Source organism: Lepidothrix coronata, unplaced genomic scaffold (assembly GCF_001604755.1).
Source record: "Lepidothrix coronata isolate B3197 unplaced genomic scaffold, Lepidothrix_coronata-1.0 Scaffold53, whole genome shotgun sequence".
NCBI classification, from domain to species: Eukaryota; Metazoa; Chordata; class Aves; order Passeriformes; family Pipridae; genus Lepidothrix; species Lepidothrix coronata.
Genome location: NW_016690233.1, coordinates 2,815,415 through 2,834,250, shown reverse-complemented (window position 1 = coordinate 2,834,250; position 18,836 = coordinate 2,815,415). Strand labels below are relative to the sequence as shown.

The following is an 18,836-nucleotide window of genomic DNA, read 5'->3' as shown; positions in this document are numbered from 1 at the left end:
CTCTTGCTCAAGCCAGACAATGCTACGGTCCCAAACCAGAGCCTAGAACAGGGGACCAGAGTGGTGTCAAACCTGAGCATGCAGCTGTGTGGCAAGGGCATCTGGGAAGGTCTGAGATGGCCTAGCTCCTGGAGATCTGCTTCCTTTTTTTCAAAACAATGATAATGATTTAGCCCTCTGTTTTCCATGGCATGCAAAATTCACGCTGATTTTCAGTAGCCCTGCTGATTACTTTGTCAAGTAAAGTTTTGTTCACGCAGAGGTCTAGAGCAACAGTTATTTAATGAAAGAAGAACACAGCATGTTAGAGACTTGCTTGCAAGGCCAAGGCATAGGAATGTGAACATCCTTGCAGCAAGAGGGACATTTCTCTAATAATTACAAATAAGGCAAGTGAAAAATTCACAAAGTCACACCATGTAGCCATCCTCTTCAGGAACATAATGGAGTTCAGCAGCACTTTCTTATTCCAGTTTGATTCTTACTAATGCAAGCACAGGTAACTTCCAGGTATTTTATAACAAAAATGTACAGTGGAATTAGTATTTTCTTCTAATATATTCCAAAAGCCTATGTGTTACTTTTCTTAAACAAGATGTCAACAAGAAAATTTTCCGAGAGATTTATACAATTATTTGTAACAGTAAATGTCGTGATACTTCATCATAAAATCAGTTTTTACCTCAATTTCCTGGAATGAACTGTTGATCATTGCAATAAGCATGTTCAGTAAGACGATGACCATGGTAACATTATAGACTCCATAAAGGACATAACCAATATTTTCAATAAATTTGTGTTTATAATTGATGACAACCGATTTAACTTCTGAGAGTCCAAATATAGCCCAGAACAATGTTTTGAAACTTTCTTCAACACTAAAAGGAGAAATCGAACACATGCATATAATACTGAAGAAAACCCATATATTCTTATTATATAAATTGCCAGTTACCATTTTTATATGGTGTACAAATTTTTCCATTATCATAATGTAGAACTCTACCACAGTGCATTACAGTAGACTGTCTAATTTCATGCATACAGGCTGTTTCATGATACAAGATTCCTAAAACTTAGGACTGACAATAAAACCATCTGATTCAGTTTAGGAATTATATACTCATCCTTGAAAGAATATCACAATGATTTACTTGTTAACTAATCTACATGCTACAGCCTGCTGAATGTAAATTAATGTAAATAAAAAATAATTAACCTGTAAATTATTTAAATTGCACCATTAGTTCATTTTGTGTGAATTATTTCACCATTATTATGACAAACATTCTGAAACTTTGAGAAGACAGGATGTCTGAGGGCAATTCATCAATTTTCAGAAAAAATGAGTCTCACAGACCATAATCCTCCAGCTGAATTTTTACTATTACACAATTTCAGTGTAAAACCATGGTGTGGGCATACTGATTTTTTTTCAAGTTAGTTCACTTAAATACATGTATTTCCTCTTAATCAGTTTATACATATACAGAAGTCCAAACCTCTGAGGTATTTTTTCCTATCTATCTATCTCCGTCTGTTAGGAGATCTCAGTTCCCCATGTCCAAAAATGTAGTAGCATTGCAAAGCACATTTTGTATTTCATTGCTTTATTGTTAAGAAAAAAAGCTACATTTTAATCAGTTGTACTTACGTTGTGAATGCTTCATTTTGTTTCGCCCCCAGGTAGTAGGAATAGAGATTAAACATGCCGATCATGAAAGCTACAAACACCATGATAAATATCACCATAAACTTGAAGATGTCTTTCACGGTTCTGCCAAGTGATATCTGCAGTGGTCCAAAGCTTTCATTAGCTGGTAAGATGTAGGCTATTCTTGAGAAACTTAACACAACCGCAATTGCATACAGCCCTTCAGATATGATCTGAGGATCAGACGGATCCCAATTTATTCTGGCTAGGAACAAAAGATGAGAACTGTCATTATTTCAAGATAACTGTATGCATCTATGGGGAGGTCTTTTTGGAACATCAGACAGAACAGCAATTGAAACAACATCTCAGGCACATGGTGTGACTCCTGTGTATGTCCTCTGCAGGGCTAAGATTTGGACTTGATGATCCTTGTGAGTCCCTTCCAACTCAGGATATTCTGTGATTTCAAGGTGAGGGAAGAAAGCTGTGGCAACTCAAACAGCACTAATCACTTAGGTTTAGCTGACTGAAGCGAACCATGTAACTAACTCTAAAACCTTTCCACAGTTCCACTGATTGTATTGATTAGATCAGCAGTGATTATAAAGGTGGACCGTAAGATCACTGAGGTAACTTTTTGGGAGTTGAATCCTCGCCTATAATAGAATTTAAGTAAAATTCAGCTTACAGTGGCAGGTGATGACAACTGAGCTGTGACAAAATGAACTGTTTTGATGTGGGGATCTGAATTAGTTAAATGGCCTTCACAATTCCAAAACTACATGAACTATATTTCTATATCTTTTCTACTTTATTGTCTTACTTATAATGAAATTGTAGTGGTCATTTCCCAGCAAACATCAAACACCCATTTCCATCACCTTTTCTATCATCATTTCTATCAGTGTCTTCTGTTGAAGCTAATGTAGTCGTGAATTACTTGAATGTCTTTTAATGGGGAACGTGACACTTTCAACTGCAGAGAGGAACATTTAAGTTCAAACTTTTACTTAAATAAATATTTACAGAAAAGTGTCAAAAGAAGTCTGAAGCAATACCTTTCAGAATACTTCCTTGCTGTAAGTCAAGGCATTCTCTCATGATGTGGCAGGCTTAAATTCATTCACTATTGTGCTTCAGACAAAGAGAAGAGGTTAACCTGGGATGTGTTACCTATGTCCCAGGAGAATGTTGTTATCTGTGTCTACTTTACTGTAAAGGCCCTTATCTCCAACATGTTCACATCTCTCTTGTACTGGGGAGCCCAGAACTGGACACAGCATTCCAGTTGTGGACTCACCAGTGCTGAGTAGAGGGGCAGGATCATCTCCCTCCACCTGCTGTCCATGCTCCGCCTAACTCAGCCCAGAATACCATTGGCCTTCTTTGCCACAGGGGCCCATTGTTGGCTCATGTTCAACCTGGTGTCCATCAGGTTATGTTTGCTAACCTATGAAAAAAACTGTGGAACTAAATAACATTATGCATGTTGGCACTACCAGACACAGGTGCTCTCCAATCAGACTTCAGTGTACATGCATCCACTAAAAAATGTATCAGCTGTGCTTCAGGGCATAACAAAGTCAGAACCCATGACTGATATGAATGGAAGGTGCCTTTCTAAATGATGCAGTATTGTGTAGCATAAATGAGTTACAAGACTTGTGCTTGTCATACGCAGACACTGTGAACATAAACAACAGTCTCTGTTTGCACATTCTTCAAGTGTGTGTTTCTGAAAACTGAATTAATATTTAACCAGCTGCTTTTAGGACTTACGTAAAATCTGTAACTGTCCAGTAAAATTTGTCAGTCTTACAATTCAATGTGTTTCAGAATCTATATATTAATTGCTCTGCTTTTCTACAGCCTGGATGATGCAGGAATGTAACCTTAAGAGAAATAGTATCTGAGGCACAGAACACATATAGAAACTGATGTAATTCAGTATCTAGAAAAAAAAAATCTAATAACAGTAAGAGAGATGTGGTGATGTTGAGAGCGAACACTAATCAACAGAGCTTAATTTTTTCTCATTCAGGCGAAATAGCTTCTAGTCACTTCTCATGTATGCCAAGCAAGTCTATTAACATTTTTCATCTCTTACTGGTAAAAAGAGTGGATTGAAAAATATTAAAGTAATACAACAGTCTCTGAAAAAATAATATATAAAAGATATATTGGTTATTTTGACATAGCATGTTTAAGAAGTTCATGCATCTCATTGCTTAGTTTTGTCCCCACATTACAGTAGATTCAACTCACAGCTGCACCAACACAGATTGGTTTGCAGACAGTATTGTGTAATTGAATAGATTAAAATAATCTAGAAAAGGGGTGAGATAATAGTAAGGTTATGTTGATCTTAGATCATTTCAGTGTCTGCTGTTTAGAACACTCCCCAAAAGACGTATGAGCATAGCCAGCGGAACTGTGATCAAATAGTAGAGTCACAGAATCATAGAATATGCCAAGTTAGAAGGGACCCATCAGGATCATTGAGTCCAAATCCAGGCCCTGCGCAGGACACCCCATGAATCCCACCATGTGCCTGAGAACGTTGTCCAAATACTTCTTGAATCCAGACAGGCTTGGTGCTGTGACCACTTCCCTGGGGAGCCTGTTCCAATGCTCAACCACTCCCTGGGTGAAAACCCTTTTCCTGATATCTAACCTAAACCTTCCCTGACTCAGCTTCATGCCATTCCCTTGAGTCCTGTCACTGGTCATGAGAGTGAAGAGATTGGTACCTGCTCCTCTGCATCCCCTCATGAGGGTGTTGTAGACCGCAATGAGGTCTCCCCTCAGTCTCCTCTTCTCCAGGCTGAACAAACCAAGCGACTTCAGCTGCTCCTCATATGGCTTCCCCTCCACACCCCTCACCATCCTTGTGACCCTCCTTTGGACAGTCTCTAATAGTTTAGTGTCTTTTTTATAATGTGGTGCACAAAACTGCACACAGTACTCCAGGTGAGGCCACACCAGTGCAGAGTGGACTGGGACAATCACTTCCCTCGGCTGTCTGGTGATACTATGCTTACGCATCTGAGGACACAGATGTCTCTCCTGGCTGCCAGGGCACTGCTGACTCATATTCAATTTACCATAAGGATGAGAAGGAGAAGGAGTGGGAATTTCTTTAGTAGTACATTGTGGAACTATGGTATTGGAGACTTATTTACTGAAAAATCAGTTCATCTTGGCCCCAGAAGTAAATTTTAACCATGTTCAATCAACTCACCCAAGGTGTAGTATTTTATGCTGGGGTCCAGTGTTGGACTAGTCAGATCTTTCATATGTGCATCAACGAAGTTCTGGGCTCTGGATGCATGCCAAAATGCCATAAACCTTGCTATGAATGATGCTGCAAAAATTGCTAACATACCAAAATCGAGCATATTCCATAACTCAAAAAGGTATTCCTTTGGACCTTGAGACCAAATTTCTTTACATTCAGACCATATCATGCCTGTTTAAGACAGAACAGAGAAAACAATGTGTTCTTTTATCTTCACAATTGTTTTATTTTATATTTTTATTATATATAGAACATGCTCTTGGTTGCGGTCAAACTCAAAACAATTTTGATCAGTGGGAATTCAAACACGAATTAAAATCCTTGAATCTGAAAATTCATATACATTCCAAGACTACTTCTCACGCAAGTAATAATAGCAATCTTTTAGAATTCTTTTTCCTGTACAACTATAAAAGCTTTCAAAGAGAGGAATGGGATGTGAGTATTACCATCTGTTACAGGTACAGGAAGAGATGGAAAGAGCAGATATGCTCTGGCATGGTCTGTGGTAGAGCTAATAGAGAAACTCAAATTTTCTTATTTTCAGAGAAAATCTTTTTTCATTTCAAGAGAAAAAAATATAAACTACATTTCTAGGATTTTAAAAAGAGTCTTTAATAAAAAGCTGAATGGAATACTTTTTTCACTTATCAAATTGACTGAAGGAACTTTTCATAGTTTTCAGATAAGGACAATAATAATGTCGATTGCAGTAACTACATTCAATGTTACGTCTGTATACACTGAATCAATTTTTCATAAACCATCTTATGCATGACACTGAAATAAATAAAAATGAAAATAGATTAAGTTATCAAACTAGAACTTCAAATTAAGAAACTATTATTTCCTTCTTTTTTATCAGATGAAGATATTTGTAGACTTCAGAAATCTGAGTGCTATATTATCCCTATAATACACAACTATATTAATTTATAAGTAGCTTCGCTATTAAATAAATAAAGGCTGCCAATGTCTTTAAAGTTATAAGAATCAATTGGTGTACAAATATCAATCAAAGAGAGATCATAAAAGTAAAATATTTTAAATGTGTAAACTCTTGTAAGGAAAGATACTTTACTTAGCTTGAATTTAAATCTCACACATTACTGTCTTAAGTAACAACCAGAATCCAGATCCTTAAAATATTTGGGCATATAACCCTCATTGGATTAAAAGGTATTAGACTTGTAAATGAGAATCTGACAGCCAAAATATTTTGGAGGGCCTGTGCTCAGGTTCTGATGCTGAATAGTACTACATCGCTGAATTCAGTGGGTCAGCTCAGAGTGCTACTCAAAGCACTCATGTCATCCCTATGTTCGGATGAGAAAATCTACTGCCAAGTGTTCAGGGGTCTATATTCTTTTCTTTTGTCAATAATACATTCAGCTAAATACTCTTAATTCTGCAGACATACTTGCAAAAAAAGAGAATCTTAGCAGAAAGAGACAATTGGACACAAAAAACTTTGGCCCATCATGTGCAAATCTTTCCCCTTTGTAGTTGACGCAGTGTGACTCAAAACCCCCAGAAAACTGGTACACACTTTGCTTTGTTATTTGTAAAACGGAATTCATGTAGATGTAGATTTCAGGATGATGTAGATTTCACCTAAATCCTTAACCTGAATGTGATCAGATGGGAACATGTGAATCCTGATGACATCCAGCATAAAACATGAGGCCCATGTGGGAATGCAGACAACTGAATAAACTCCCTTTGTCGCAATTTTTACACAAAACATTGATAGAAAAGGATTTCATTTAGTTCAGCTTCACTTGAAATCATAGCAAGACAAATTTAAGCAAAATCTTTTACCTATTACCCAAGAAATAATGAGCATCTCCATCCATGTGAAACATGATGTTTTCATCCTAAACAGCTGTTTTACATTGTCTGTTGTTTCATTAGGTCGGAGTTTGGTGCCATCAAACCTGTCAGCTGCATTCATGACAAGCAGACCAAGAAAAATGGTGAAAGAGGCTGCATGGGCTACAAACTTCATAAATGGTCCACGCATTATCCTCCCCAGCTGCAACAGAGATTATGAAACACAAGGATATTGCATTGACTTCTTCCAAAATAAAAAAATATATAAAAAGAGCAGTAACACAGAAAGTCATATATTTCAATAATGCAAAGGAACAAATATTTAGAAAAATTTGGGTACTATGACGCCGTGTTGACAGTTGCTTTTAGAAGTTTCTACTGATGTGCTATTTTCAGGGAATAATCTATCAGTTTCACTGAGAGAATACTGAAATTAAAAAGATCTGTATTTTTAACTTGGTGATTAGAAATAATTATGTAATTAGTTTGCGGTATCTATGTTTATTACACATAATCAAAGGTAAAATCTATTATAGTTGGTGGATTTCTTACATCCTAGTCATCTTTATGAGGCAAGAAAGAAACAAAGATTTTGACACTTACTAAAAGAATTATCACCATGAATGAATTATGACTAAAGAATTTAATTTCCTGACTGACGTGATACTCAGTTTAGCACAGTTATTGTGCAGTTTTCTCAATTTATTTTCTTTTTTTAAAAAAAGTCGTGAGGCCTCAAAGGGTTATGTTTATAGTCCTGTAGAGTCTTAATTTCCTCCTGACTACTACAAAGGAAAAGTTTTCAGCTTTGTCATGACTAAGAACAATTTTAAAATGGTTTAGTGCAACACTTCAAAAACCTAAAAGTTCCATACAAATTCACACAAGGTTGAAGTTCTAGGAATTATTTACTTTATTTTAGAGAGTGGCTGTATTAATATTAAAAGTCTTAGCTTGTCCACTTAGTTGGAAGCTGCAGAAAAATACTTTTTCAATTTAAACTAAGACTATACTTGTATCTAAAAAAATTGCTTGGAAATGATTGAAAGCAAGTGTTACATATCTCAGCTAAAACATATAACAATCTGTGGTCTGGAAAAAGTAGGTGGAAACAGAGAGGTATGTTATTGGTACTCATATTTTTGCTGCAGAAAATCAGAATTTTGCAGTCAGCTTTTACAGAAACATGAGTAAGAGGATGGAGCCAAGGATTCAATGGTAAGGTCTCAAATACAAATCACATTTAAGAAGACTAGACAAAGGTAAATATAAGATACTGTTAAAGGAACACTGTCAAGGTTAGCAGGCATAAGATTTGTTATATTACTTTTCAAACCCATGCCATTTATTATGTTTCTCATTCAATTAAATTAATTTCTTTTTTATTAAATTAAACAGTCTGTCAGCCTCATGGGATGAACTTCAACAACCAATTATTTTGCATGAACTACAAAGAGAACAGGTAATTGTCATGGGGAAAAATTTTATTTCAAGCTAGGAAGATACAGTCATAAACAACATACAATAAAGCAGAGCTGGAAAATGATAAAGTACCTTGACAGTGTCCTTTTAAATGTATTATTCTTGTATTCACAAAGATGAGTTAGGAGACAGTTGCCAGAGAGAGACATAACCAGAAAAGAAGAAAAAATACTGAAGTAGGTTAATGTTAATATGTCCCTTGATCAAAAAACATAAAATTTAAGAGAGTGAATTCCTATCACCCCACCTCCTGTCCCTTCTAAAGAAACAGGAAAGTATTTTTTGCATATATATATATAGCAAAATCTCTCTAGAAGCAGAATTTTGGTTGAAGTGATTACAAAACTGCTGGAAGTTGTTATGACACTGCTATATAACAATGATCCGATGAAATTTTGAAATTACACTTCTAAATTTCTGAATTTCTTTATGGAGAAGTTATAGGTCAGAAAATATAAACTGGGAGGAAAAAAAGCAGCATCTAAAGCCAAGGCCATAATCTTGCAACTCTGGACTTTTCCATAAACTAGAATCCCCCTCATACACTTTCACTGTGCATTTTGATGTAATAAATTCCCTTCCCCTGCACTTCCAAGGACATGATTTTCTACGTGCTCAGAATCTCTCTGTGTTTTAAGTGATCTGGAGTTTTGTTTTGGGTTCTTTTCTGGATTCTGATACTCTATACTATGTTTTTTGGTTTGCTATGGAGTTTTAGAGAGTGTTTTGTATGTTGTTTTGGGTTAGGACAAGATATACAATAGTTACATGGTGGACACTGACACTCCTTTGTCCGTATAGAGGGTCACATGTAATTGCTGGGGTCTGTAGTAAGTGATTCACATTATTCCCCACTTGTAACTCTGCAGAAACAATTAGTATTGTAATATTATGGAGTATGGCATTGATTAAGAAATTATAAAATGGGACTCCAGGTAGCACAGCTATTGCAAAAGAGAAAAGGTCTGATTAAAAAAAAAAAAAAACCTAGATTATGCATATACTTTTTTAGTAATAACAATTTTCTAGCTCCTCATATACCAGACACAATGTTCAATTTTTTTTCTTCTACCACAATGCAAAAGAGGAATGTGTATAACTCTCAGAACAAGCTTCTAGGAAGCATTTAGGAATTTTTCAAGTTACTTCTTTAGAAATGCCAGCCTCAGGTGACTGGGAACAGCAAAAGACGACTCAGTTTCAAATGTAGATCCTTCATCTTGGCCAGAGGTTGACCAAATTACTTATGAGTTCATAAAGCTAAAAATCTAAATTCTGTTACTACAGCTGAACAGCAGAGACATTAGAGATTCTTGCAGATAACTGAGAAAAGGTTTTAATCTTTCATGTCATGTAATAAAATATTATTCTAGAAATTAGTGTTAATGATGTCAGTAGTTACACTGAATTAACAATTAGAAATGCAGAGCAAAGAGTTTACAAAATTTTGAAATGTCTCTGCGAGGATCAATGGCTGAAATTCAAATAAGAGGCAATCTTAACGCCTTTTGGCATCTGACAGTAGTGAATTCCTTCCAAATCAACAGGACTGACCACATATTTCCATTAAATTTTTTTCACATCTGAAACTTTCAATTCAAACCTTCAGTCTGTGGTCCAAACTCGAATTAACTTTTTCCCAAAGAGGAAGCTGGTCAGCATTACAGGTAACTGACTGAGATGTTGCAAAAGTCATAAACACATTTTTGCCTTTCTCAGAGCCGTGACATGAGAATATAAAGAAATGTGTCAGAACTATACTGTAAGTTGTTATTTTCACCAGAAATACTGTGAACGTTTTCTCTGTCTTCTGTCACTGTGCCTTATACTGCCAAACCTGGAAAAAGAATGTGTACTTTATCTCGGTAGGAAGACAAGACATAAAATTCCATCAATTCATACACAGAATGGACTCTTGATAAAGAAGATGTTCTATATTGGAGCCATCCTATCTTGAGATTATACACTGAAAACTTTTGTCTTCAAAAACCAGATTAAACTTCTGAAGTATAAGTGAAGCATAAAGTCTTAAATGGCAATTGGTGAAAAAGGTAGATTAGATTTTATACAGAATACAATGAAACAAAAAGCATTCAAATCACATGACGAGTTGATTAAATAGTGACAGAATTGAAACCTTAATGAATGTTACTTGTACCTTGACTTTAAAAGCTACTCTGAAATATATTTTTCAGAATGTACAATGGTTCAAATCTACTTTAAGATTCCATAAATCATCGAAAATGGAAAATGACAGATAAGTCACTGCTATAGTAGAAAATCAATTAATGAAGTGTTTTGAATCTCAAGGAGTGTCTTAAGAAATAAGTATTCATAAAAACCTGGTCACTATACAGAAAAGTGAAAATAATATAACTGATTTTTATTGTCCAGACTGAAAGAAATGAAAAAATATGGCAAAGCAAAAAAGACCCACTTTTCTCTTCCAGAGAACAACAAAAAAAACCCCACACAAAGACCTCAATCTTCTCTTTCAACATTCCTCTTCCCCTGAAATCATGGTATGTGCAAAGGATTTGACCTGTTAGAGTTGGGGATATTATACTGCAACATGGTGAATGATCCTTATAGGATGCCATTATTTCCCTCTAACATACTTTGAAAGGAAATTTTCCATCAGTGTCCACTCAAAATGGATAGTGACCAACTCAAACAGAGATTCAACACAAAGTTCAGTGAGGTCAGAGATTGTCACCCAATCCAGACAGTGCATTGTAAATCAATGCAAGGGAGATTATGTGACTACTTTGGAGTCCTCATGAAATATGATGAATATTAGCACTGTCATGTCAAGACAACACAGTTAATTTTGACTTCTAGAAAAGTGATGATTGTTTTATTTTCTGGCATTCATATTTCAGTGACTTTTATCTATTTATTTTTAATCATGAAAAATAAAATTGCCTTCGAGTTAATTGGAATCAACCCCCTGCTTGAACTTAGTCTAAATCTGAAACAATGGAAAAAGAGTATCCTTGGTATTTGCCTATAGAAGCAAGAACTAAACGATAACAATTTGACTCATTGTTTCTAAAGCAGGATTTCTACAAAGCAACTCTTGCTCAGCTATTGTAAATTAATTTAATATATATTACATTTAACACAACATATATACCTGTCTTAATTACAGTTGTCTGAACATGCAGTCTTGCAGCCATTCCATTCTAACTTGGCTTTAAAATAACTTTTATTGTTTAAGCATGTCTTTGTCAGACAGGAATCTACATGTAGATGATACAGGAGTTAATAAAAAGCCATTACAAGATTTCACAGACTGACCTTACTGCAAGGAGCAATCCAGTAAGCCATTGAAAGGAAGGGCAGTCCTATCGCAACAGCAAGAACAACCAGAAACTTCACTGCCATGGTCTGCTGCCTTAAACCTGATAAATTTTCATACCAAATTGAGAGAAGTTGTTGCTGGCAGTTTGGATGTGCTACAAACTATAATAAAGAAAAAGAGCACAAAAATAATATTGCTATCAGAATAACCTTTATTAAAATACAGCTATATGAAGCACATTAAGAATTCTGGAATAGCAAAAACTCAGGAGAGTTGTTCAAAGGAGAATTAACAAGGTCATAAGAAAAACTATTTGACAGGCCAAATTTCCCAGCAAACAGACATACATTAATTTAAAAAACTACTATTTATTGACACATTTATTATTTATTTTTCAATCACAAACTATTAATTTTATCTAAGGTTAATTAAACATAAAATTTATCTGATCAAACTTTGTAACTTTCTTATATTTATAATTTTAAATTTACTGCTTCAGAAATTCCAGAACTTTAAGTCTTTTTGTTCTGCAAAAAAATGCTGTATAATCTTCAGTTGTGAAAGAAAGATTTTGACATATTTTTACGTGCTAACATGCTGGCATAAGAAAACAGCTGTCATAAGAAAACAGCTGTCATATTTTCAGGAAATCAGATAAGGACTATTTATAACTTGGTTCTGGAATATTTTGGACAAACTCTGCAAAACTGAGAAGTCTACCCTATAATCCCCCTTTGTGTCCTCTGGTTAGTATAAGAAGAACCTTACAAAGGTAGGTATTAATAAATAGTAGATCCTTGTGCACTGTGTATATTTATATCCAGACCTGTTAATAGAATTAAAAATTTAAATTAATCTAGGCTTGTTTTTTTCTATAATCTTCTCTATACTTAAAGGATTACTGGCTGCAGGTGCAAGAAATATCTTTATTGAGATAAGAGAAAGTATTGCAAGAAAGTTCACATTCAGGGAAGGATTAAGACTCAAATACTATGAAGGACAAACTCATTGTGACGTGTTCTCTTCAGTAGTTGCTTCATCTCTCTTTAGTGACCATAACTTACCAAGTGTTTTGCAGTGTTTTCATTTACTGGTGAGTGCTCAGCCTAAATAGCTTTCTTCTTTTCTTCCTTTCATGAACACATAAATACACCTCTCATGTAGGAGATGTGAGCTCAATTTTTGTAAAAAAGGCTCTACTTTAGGGTAACATGCATTTCAAGTATTCTCCTGATCTCTATCTTCTTGATCTTTGGTTGTATAAGATTCATCACACAAATAATTTCTCCCTGGTTCACACACGCCACCTAGAATTTTACAGCCTCTATTATCCAAGACGAGTTTCCTGGGTAATTCAAGGGTCTCTGTGCAGCTACTAACTCAGCTAGTTTCACTGAGAGCATTTCAGATGGAGACCATAGTATTAAACTGACAGTAGAAATGAAAGCAAGACAAAGAAGGGATGATAACTGTTGTAATTGACACTGCCTGAAGCTTTTTTTTTTTTATTTTGCACATAGCTACAAATTGTATTGCAGTCATTTGCTCTCATACTCACTGTGACCAGTATCCACCCTCAATATCTGCTTCTTGTTTATATTGCGAGCTATCTGGGGCAAGGACTCTTTTGTTTGCAAAATACATTGTGCAAAAGGGCCCTAATGTTCATTTGTCATAGGCTACCAAAACATAAACATTTAATAATAGCACAATTTAACACCACTATCATGACATGTCTATTTGATCAACAAAGTTGCTTACTTTTTTTACTTCATACTTAATGGCAAGTTTTAAGCGGCTAAGGCTGGGGCGGCCGTGTTCTCCATTACTGAGGTTCATCTCTACATCACCATTCAAAATAGCTTCCACTTCTTCTGTATTTCTGCACAAATCAAGGAGTCCGACTACAAAATCTTTGCATTGCATAGACAGTTTCTTGTAATCATTCTAGAAAACAGAAGAAAGAAGGAGACTTGGTGTTTAGATCCACCATGACAGAAACAGTTCTACATCCCAGCCACACCTCTGTGAATATTTTCTTTGCATCTTGTTATGCACTTCCCCCCCTCAAAATGTTCGGAGTGGGATTTGTCTCACTTTGGTTACCTTGCATATCTACCTTATCAAGTTCTGCACCTCAGTCACTTCTCTAGACTCACTTTTGAGGCAATTAAAGTAAAAAAAAACCACTTTCAGAAATGTCGTATGACATATTTTAATAGCCGTAATGAAGACTGGGATCCAATTTCTGTAATGGGGGTTGCATAAAGGTAAGAAAAAAACCAAAACAGCAGAAAATCAGACTTTGAGTTGATACATTGAATTTTGCTTCTTATCAGAAAAGCAAACTCAGACAACCTTATTAGGGGAAGTAATTTACAGTAAACAGTAACATATCTATATTTAACTTAAAAATACATTTTCCATTCCATCCCATGACACAATAAACCAGTCTGTTGCTGTTATAGTTGCAATGGACTTTGTACTAAATGCTTATCTTATCCATTTTGAACAGCACTGGGACACAGCTGTCCCTCTCAAAACTCCAGGCCACATCTCTGCAGGACAACAATTGTCATATATCATTGACATCTTTATGGACGTAATAGAGATATCAGCTCTAGGGTGGGTGAATGATTGAGATGACAGAAAACACGATCACAATCTCCAAAAGTAAAAATATTCTATATAACATCAAACCTTGTAAAACTGCACACTTAGTCATGTCAGGGTAATCCCAAGCACAAGTAGAGGCTGGGCAGAGAACGGGTCAAGAATAACCCTGGGGAGAAGGACTGGGGGTGTTTATGAATGAAAAGCTCAGTGTGAGCCAGCAATATGTGCTTGCAGCCCAGAGAGTCATCGATATCCTGGGCTATATCAAAAGCACCTTGGTCAGCAAGTCAAGGAAGGTGATTCTGCCCCTCTACTCTGCTCTTGTGAGACACCACCTGCAGTGCTGTGTCCAGCTCTGGGGCCCCCAATAGAAGAAAGAGGTTGACCTGTTGAAATGAATCCAGAGAAGGGCCACAAAGGGCTGGAACACATCCAGAGGGCTGAAACACGTCTTGTATGAAGACAGGCTGAGAGAGTTGGGTCAGCCTGGGGAAGAGAAGGCTCCAGGGAGACCTTATAGCACCTTTCAGTACCTAAAGGGGTCTTACAAGAAGGCTGGAGAAGGACTTTTCACAAGGGCATGTGAAAAAGGTCAAGAGGGAATGGCTTTATACTGAAGCAACATAGGTTTAGATTACATATTAGGAAAAAAAATCTTTTCTATAAAAGTGGTGAGACACTGGAATAGGTTGTCCAGAGAGGATTCTCCATCCCTGAGGATCTTCAAGACCATGTTGAACAGGGCTCTGAGTAACCTGGTCTAGTGACAGGTTCCCTGCCCTTGGCAGGGAGGTTGGAACTATATGATCCTTAAGGTCCCTTCCAACCCAAAGCATTCTATTATATAAAACTAAATTAAATGGTGTTCAGAAAATCCTGAAGATCTCAGAATTACTCAGGAAGCCTGAATTAGCTATTTGCTACAGAAATATTCCTATACTGTGATTGACACATCTCTCCAGTTTAGCACTGACCCTTTCTATTGCCTCTGAGGAAGATCTGGGAATTATCTGTGCCACTGGTTGCTGTAGGCACTCACTTGAAAGTTCCCCTGCAACAATACCCCATCAGCACTATAAAATAGGTGACTGTTATAACAATGTATTACAGAAAGTTCAATTTCCATTTAGGTAAGGTTTGAAATACTTCAAGTGGCTAAGGTAAACCCCAGATGGAGCTAAAGATTTGCCATGCCCAGCTAACCTATGCACTAAAAATATACTTGTTCTGACTACACTAACATGTGCAACCCATTTTTATGAAACTCACATTTTTATGCAGCAACTACACTATCCAGGTATTTGTAGCAAACTCCTGAAATAAAGCAAGGTTAACAATTTTTAGATAAATTGCTGTAAGCAGGGATATGAGCTTGCAGGAGCACAAGCTAACTCACACTCAGTAAAGCTGACAGCATCCATTTCCTGTAACTTGCACACACTTGTACTGCCTCCTCTGAAACTAAGACAGGTATTTTGCAGTCAAGTCCCTAGCCTGTCTAGATATTGTAAATGTTAATCACTTATCAAAATTGTAAATGTTAACTCTCAATAATTCATGTATAAATGTGAATGGTCTTTAATATTTATCCAGAACCACCACAGGATTTTAGTACCTATAAAAACATTCCCTAAAGACCTTATGTTGCCTGCTCCTGGTGAAATCTTAAATTAAGGGAGAGTTAAATTTCTGTGTTGCCTACTGCTCCTGCTCCTCACAGTTCCTATCCACCTCCACTCTACTCAAAGACTATGTATGTTCCCAGCAGAGCCTGGATGATTAATGCCCAGTAATGTGGAGCTGTTCTGTCTCTCATCGAGCTTCCTGTTTCTGCTGAGGGACAGTACCTCAAAATCTCTGTTGAAATTCTTTATACAACACTGCATTAGAAGTTAAGCTCTAATTTTCGAGAAAGCAACTGAAACAAAAGAGGAACTAGGAAAAAAGAAGTCCTTGAAGAAAGACCTTCTTATGGCACTTCAGAGCAGGCTGTAGAAGCTTGCTCTGTGACCCAGCCCACCTGTTCTCACCTGTGTACTTCATTCCCTGCCTGGTGGCACCAGGGACAGTGTGCTCCCAATTCCTCCCACTGACTGTGTACTGCAGCATACATTTGAAAGATAGTTCTTGCTGACTATTCCAGATGATGATTTTATTTATCTTTATAATAATCTTAGTTTGTGTCACTCCAACTGTGGTAAAGGGAGCTATACAGTTCCTACAAATCAGACATGTTATTTATCTCAACATTGCTGTGAACTTAACAGGCTGCATTTATGGTGTATGCAAAATGGTTCTGTTCTAAATTTACTCCTCTTTAAGTTAATCAACTCCTTTTGTTCCCATCAGCAGCTGCTAAAGAGAAAGAAATGAGTGTGTGGTTTAAATTCTCTCCTCTGAATTGTATATGAAAGCAGTGGATGAAATCTCAGCCCACTGAGGTCCTAAGGATTTCTGTCAGGGACTTCACGAGGCAGATACACATCCTCTGCATTAAGCTGAAATGGTCCTCCCACCATTTTTTTTATTGATATAAAATAAAAATTCTCCTCTGCTCCAATTTCTGATGTTTAGCTGTTGTTTTTAAGATCATCTTGCACATTTGTTCTCCTTACTTTCCTTCTCCAAGAAATATTTCTGCTTCTTACAACAGATTGGTGCCATAAAGATACCCTTATGAACACAACTCAGGAGTAATTCATTCAGAACTTCAGCATCTCAGATCAGGTTGGCTAAATCGAGAAAGGTTCAGGGCCTTGTGAACTGTGCCACTGCTAAGATGAACATCAAATATTGATCATGCCAACTTCAAACTCTTCCTAACATAATGTTGAAAATTATTCTATATACTGCTTTGGAGGGGGTTTATCTCCTGCTAGTGAAGTCTATATAGTAGCATCTGCTTTCAACAGGGTCACATAAATGCAAACCCAGTCTAAGTGATTTTAGCTAACCTAAGTCATAATTAACAATGGCAATGTTTGCACAAAGCCTGACTTTGCATTTACTGAGAGAAAGAAAGTTACATTCTTACTGTCCTAACACAAATGAACTGTGGAAAATATTATGTAGGTTGTGCACCTACATAACAAAAAAAATGAACCAAAGAACGCTCACGCTTCAAGTCTCAACTAATCACACTTTTTTTCAAAATCATGCATTGTAAAATATTAAAAATTCTTTATAACACTGAAAAAGTCTTTAACGTTAGAGAGTTCCCATATAACGAACCACAAGTAAGTGAAAAAGAGGAAGAAGCCACTAGAAATACCAGAAAAAAGAAAGCGGGACGTTAAAAAAGGAGAAGGATGTTTATTTAGAATCCTTTTTTGTGAATAAATGCAAAACTTTGTGAGGAATGAGAAAGCTTCCCGTCCAATTATAAGAAAATAATGAGAATCTGCAAGTGTTTAATGGAATCATGCAACTTGTCTTGCCAAACAGTACCAAAGGGTACCACTTTAGTCTCCTCTTTCCCCTGCCCTAAGACAGCTTCAGCATGGGTTTGAAGGGCCTCCTTTACTATCCTGCCTAATAGGAAGTAGAAAATTATTTCACTGGCACATTCTACACAAGGATCAAGAATTATGCTCAGCACACAGCAATGAGACATTCCCAAAGATTTAAATACTCCATTGATTAAACAATTATATCTTTTCCCAAATTATTCTGCTGATTTATGAAGATAATGCTGATCTCTTACTGCTCAAGGAATGGGAGAAAAACCTTTGATTGAACTTTGCAATTCTGTGTCTGTCAGAATCAGTATCCCTCTACTCACCTTGAACTCTTTCTCTATGTTGGCAAGCACAGCCAGCTCATTGCTGAGTTCTAAGGCAGTCATTACAGGGTCTTCACTGGACAAAGACAAATAAGCAGGGCTGGCCAGACCTTTGTAGGCATTGATTCTGGATCTGGAATGGCTGAAAGAGTCATGTTTTTGTTTCTGATTGCATTCACTGCACTTGCAGAAATAGTCATGTGGCCTATCGATTCTAGCTCCTTTTCTCAGCAGAGTGTGGACAATCTCATACTCATGGCAGTGAGCAGCCAGAATGATTGGTGTAACATCATGGGAAAACCGTGTGCCATCTTCATCATATGCATAGAAGTCATCTTGCTGGAGCTCTGACTGGCTAGGACTCAATGCAAGCCTCTTGCCTTCGGCAAAAGCAGGATGGTTTAGGATGGCTTCCACTATCCGAACGTAACCTTTGCTAATAGCCAAAAGCAAGGCATCCCCCACCCGAGACAGGTTCTCCTTCTTCAGTAGAAGTTCTGTGATCTCCAGGTGCTCATTGGCAACTGCCAGCTGCAAAGCGTTCTGTCCCATGTAGTCCACACAGTTCACATTGAGTGAGGGACATTCCTCCAGCATTTTGCGAACCACTGGAATATTTCCGTATTCTGCAGCATCCAAAAAGCGCTCCTCCTCAAGGGAAAGACTTGTTGAGTGGTCATTAAACATATATGCTGGCCCTCGACTGGCCTGCCTCCTCCCCTTCTCCCGGAGAATGGTCTGTCTTCGTAGAGCTAGTCTGTTCTCATTGCCTCGGCTGTGTGGAAATAGAAAAATTATCAGTTCAGCTTTATGCAAGGGTATATCCATTTTGAATAATAATTAATACAAATACTTTAAACCTTTA

At 36.8% G+C, this 18,836-nt stretch overlaps 1 protein-coding gene across 1 annotated transcript in view; it reads right to left on the bottom strand.

The window, feature by feature from the left end:
- TRPC6 (transient receptor potential cation channel subfamily C member 6) overlaps positions 1 to 18,836 on the bottom strand; it is an 80,411-nt gene that overhangs the window by 12,147 nt on the left and 49,428 nt on the right. Inside the window, exons 2-8 of the mRNA XM_017816078.1 lie at positions 17,972 to 18,746; positions 13,336 to 13,521; positions 11,571 to 11,735; positions 6,777 to 6,990; positions 4,899 to 5,126; positions 1,655 to 1,919; positions 683 to 878 (exon numbers count right to left, since the gene is read on the bottom strand). Of these exons, the coding sequence (XP_017671567.1) occupies positions 683 to 878; positions 1,655 to 1,919; positions 4,899 to 5,126; positions 6,777 to 6,990; positions 11,571 to 11,735; positions 13,336 to 13,521; positions 17,972 to 18,658 (1,941 nt within the window). The 5' untranslated portion in view covers positions 18,659 to 18,746. The remainder of the gene's footprint in view (positions 1 to 682; positions 879 to 1,654; positions 1,920 to 4,898; positions 5,127 to 6,776; positions 6,991 to 11,570; positions 11,736 to 13,335; positions 13,522 to 17,971; positions 18,747 to 18,836) is intronic.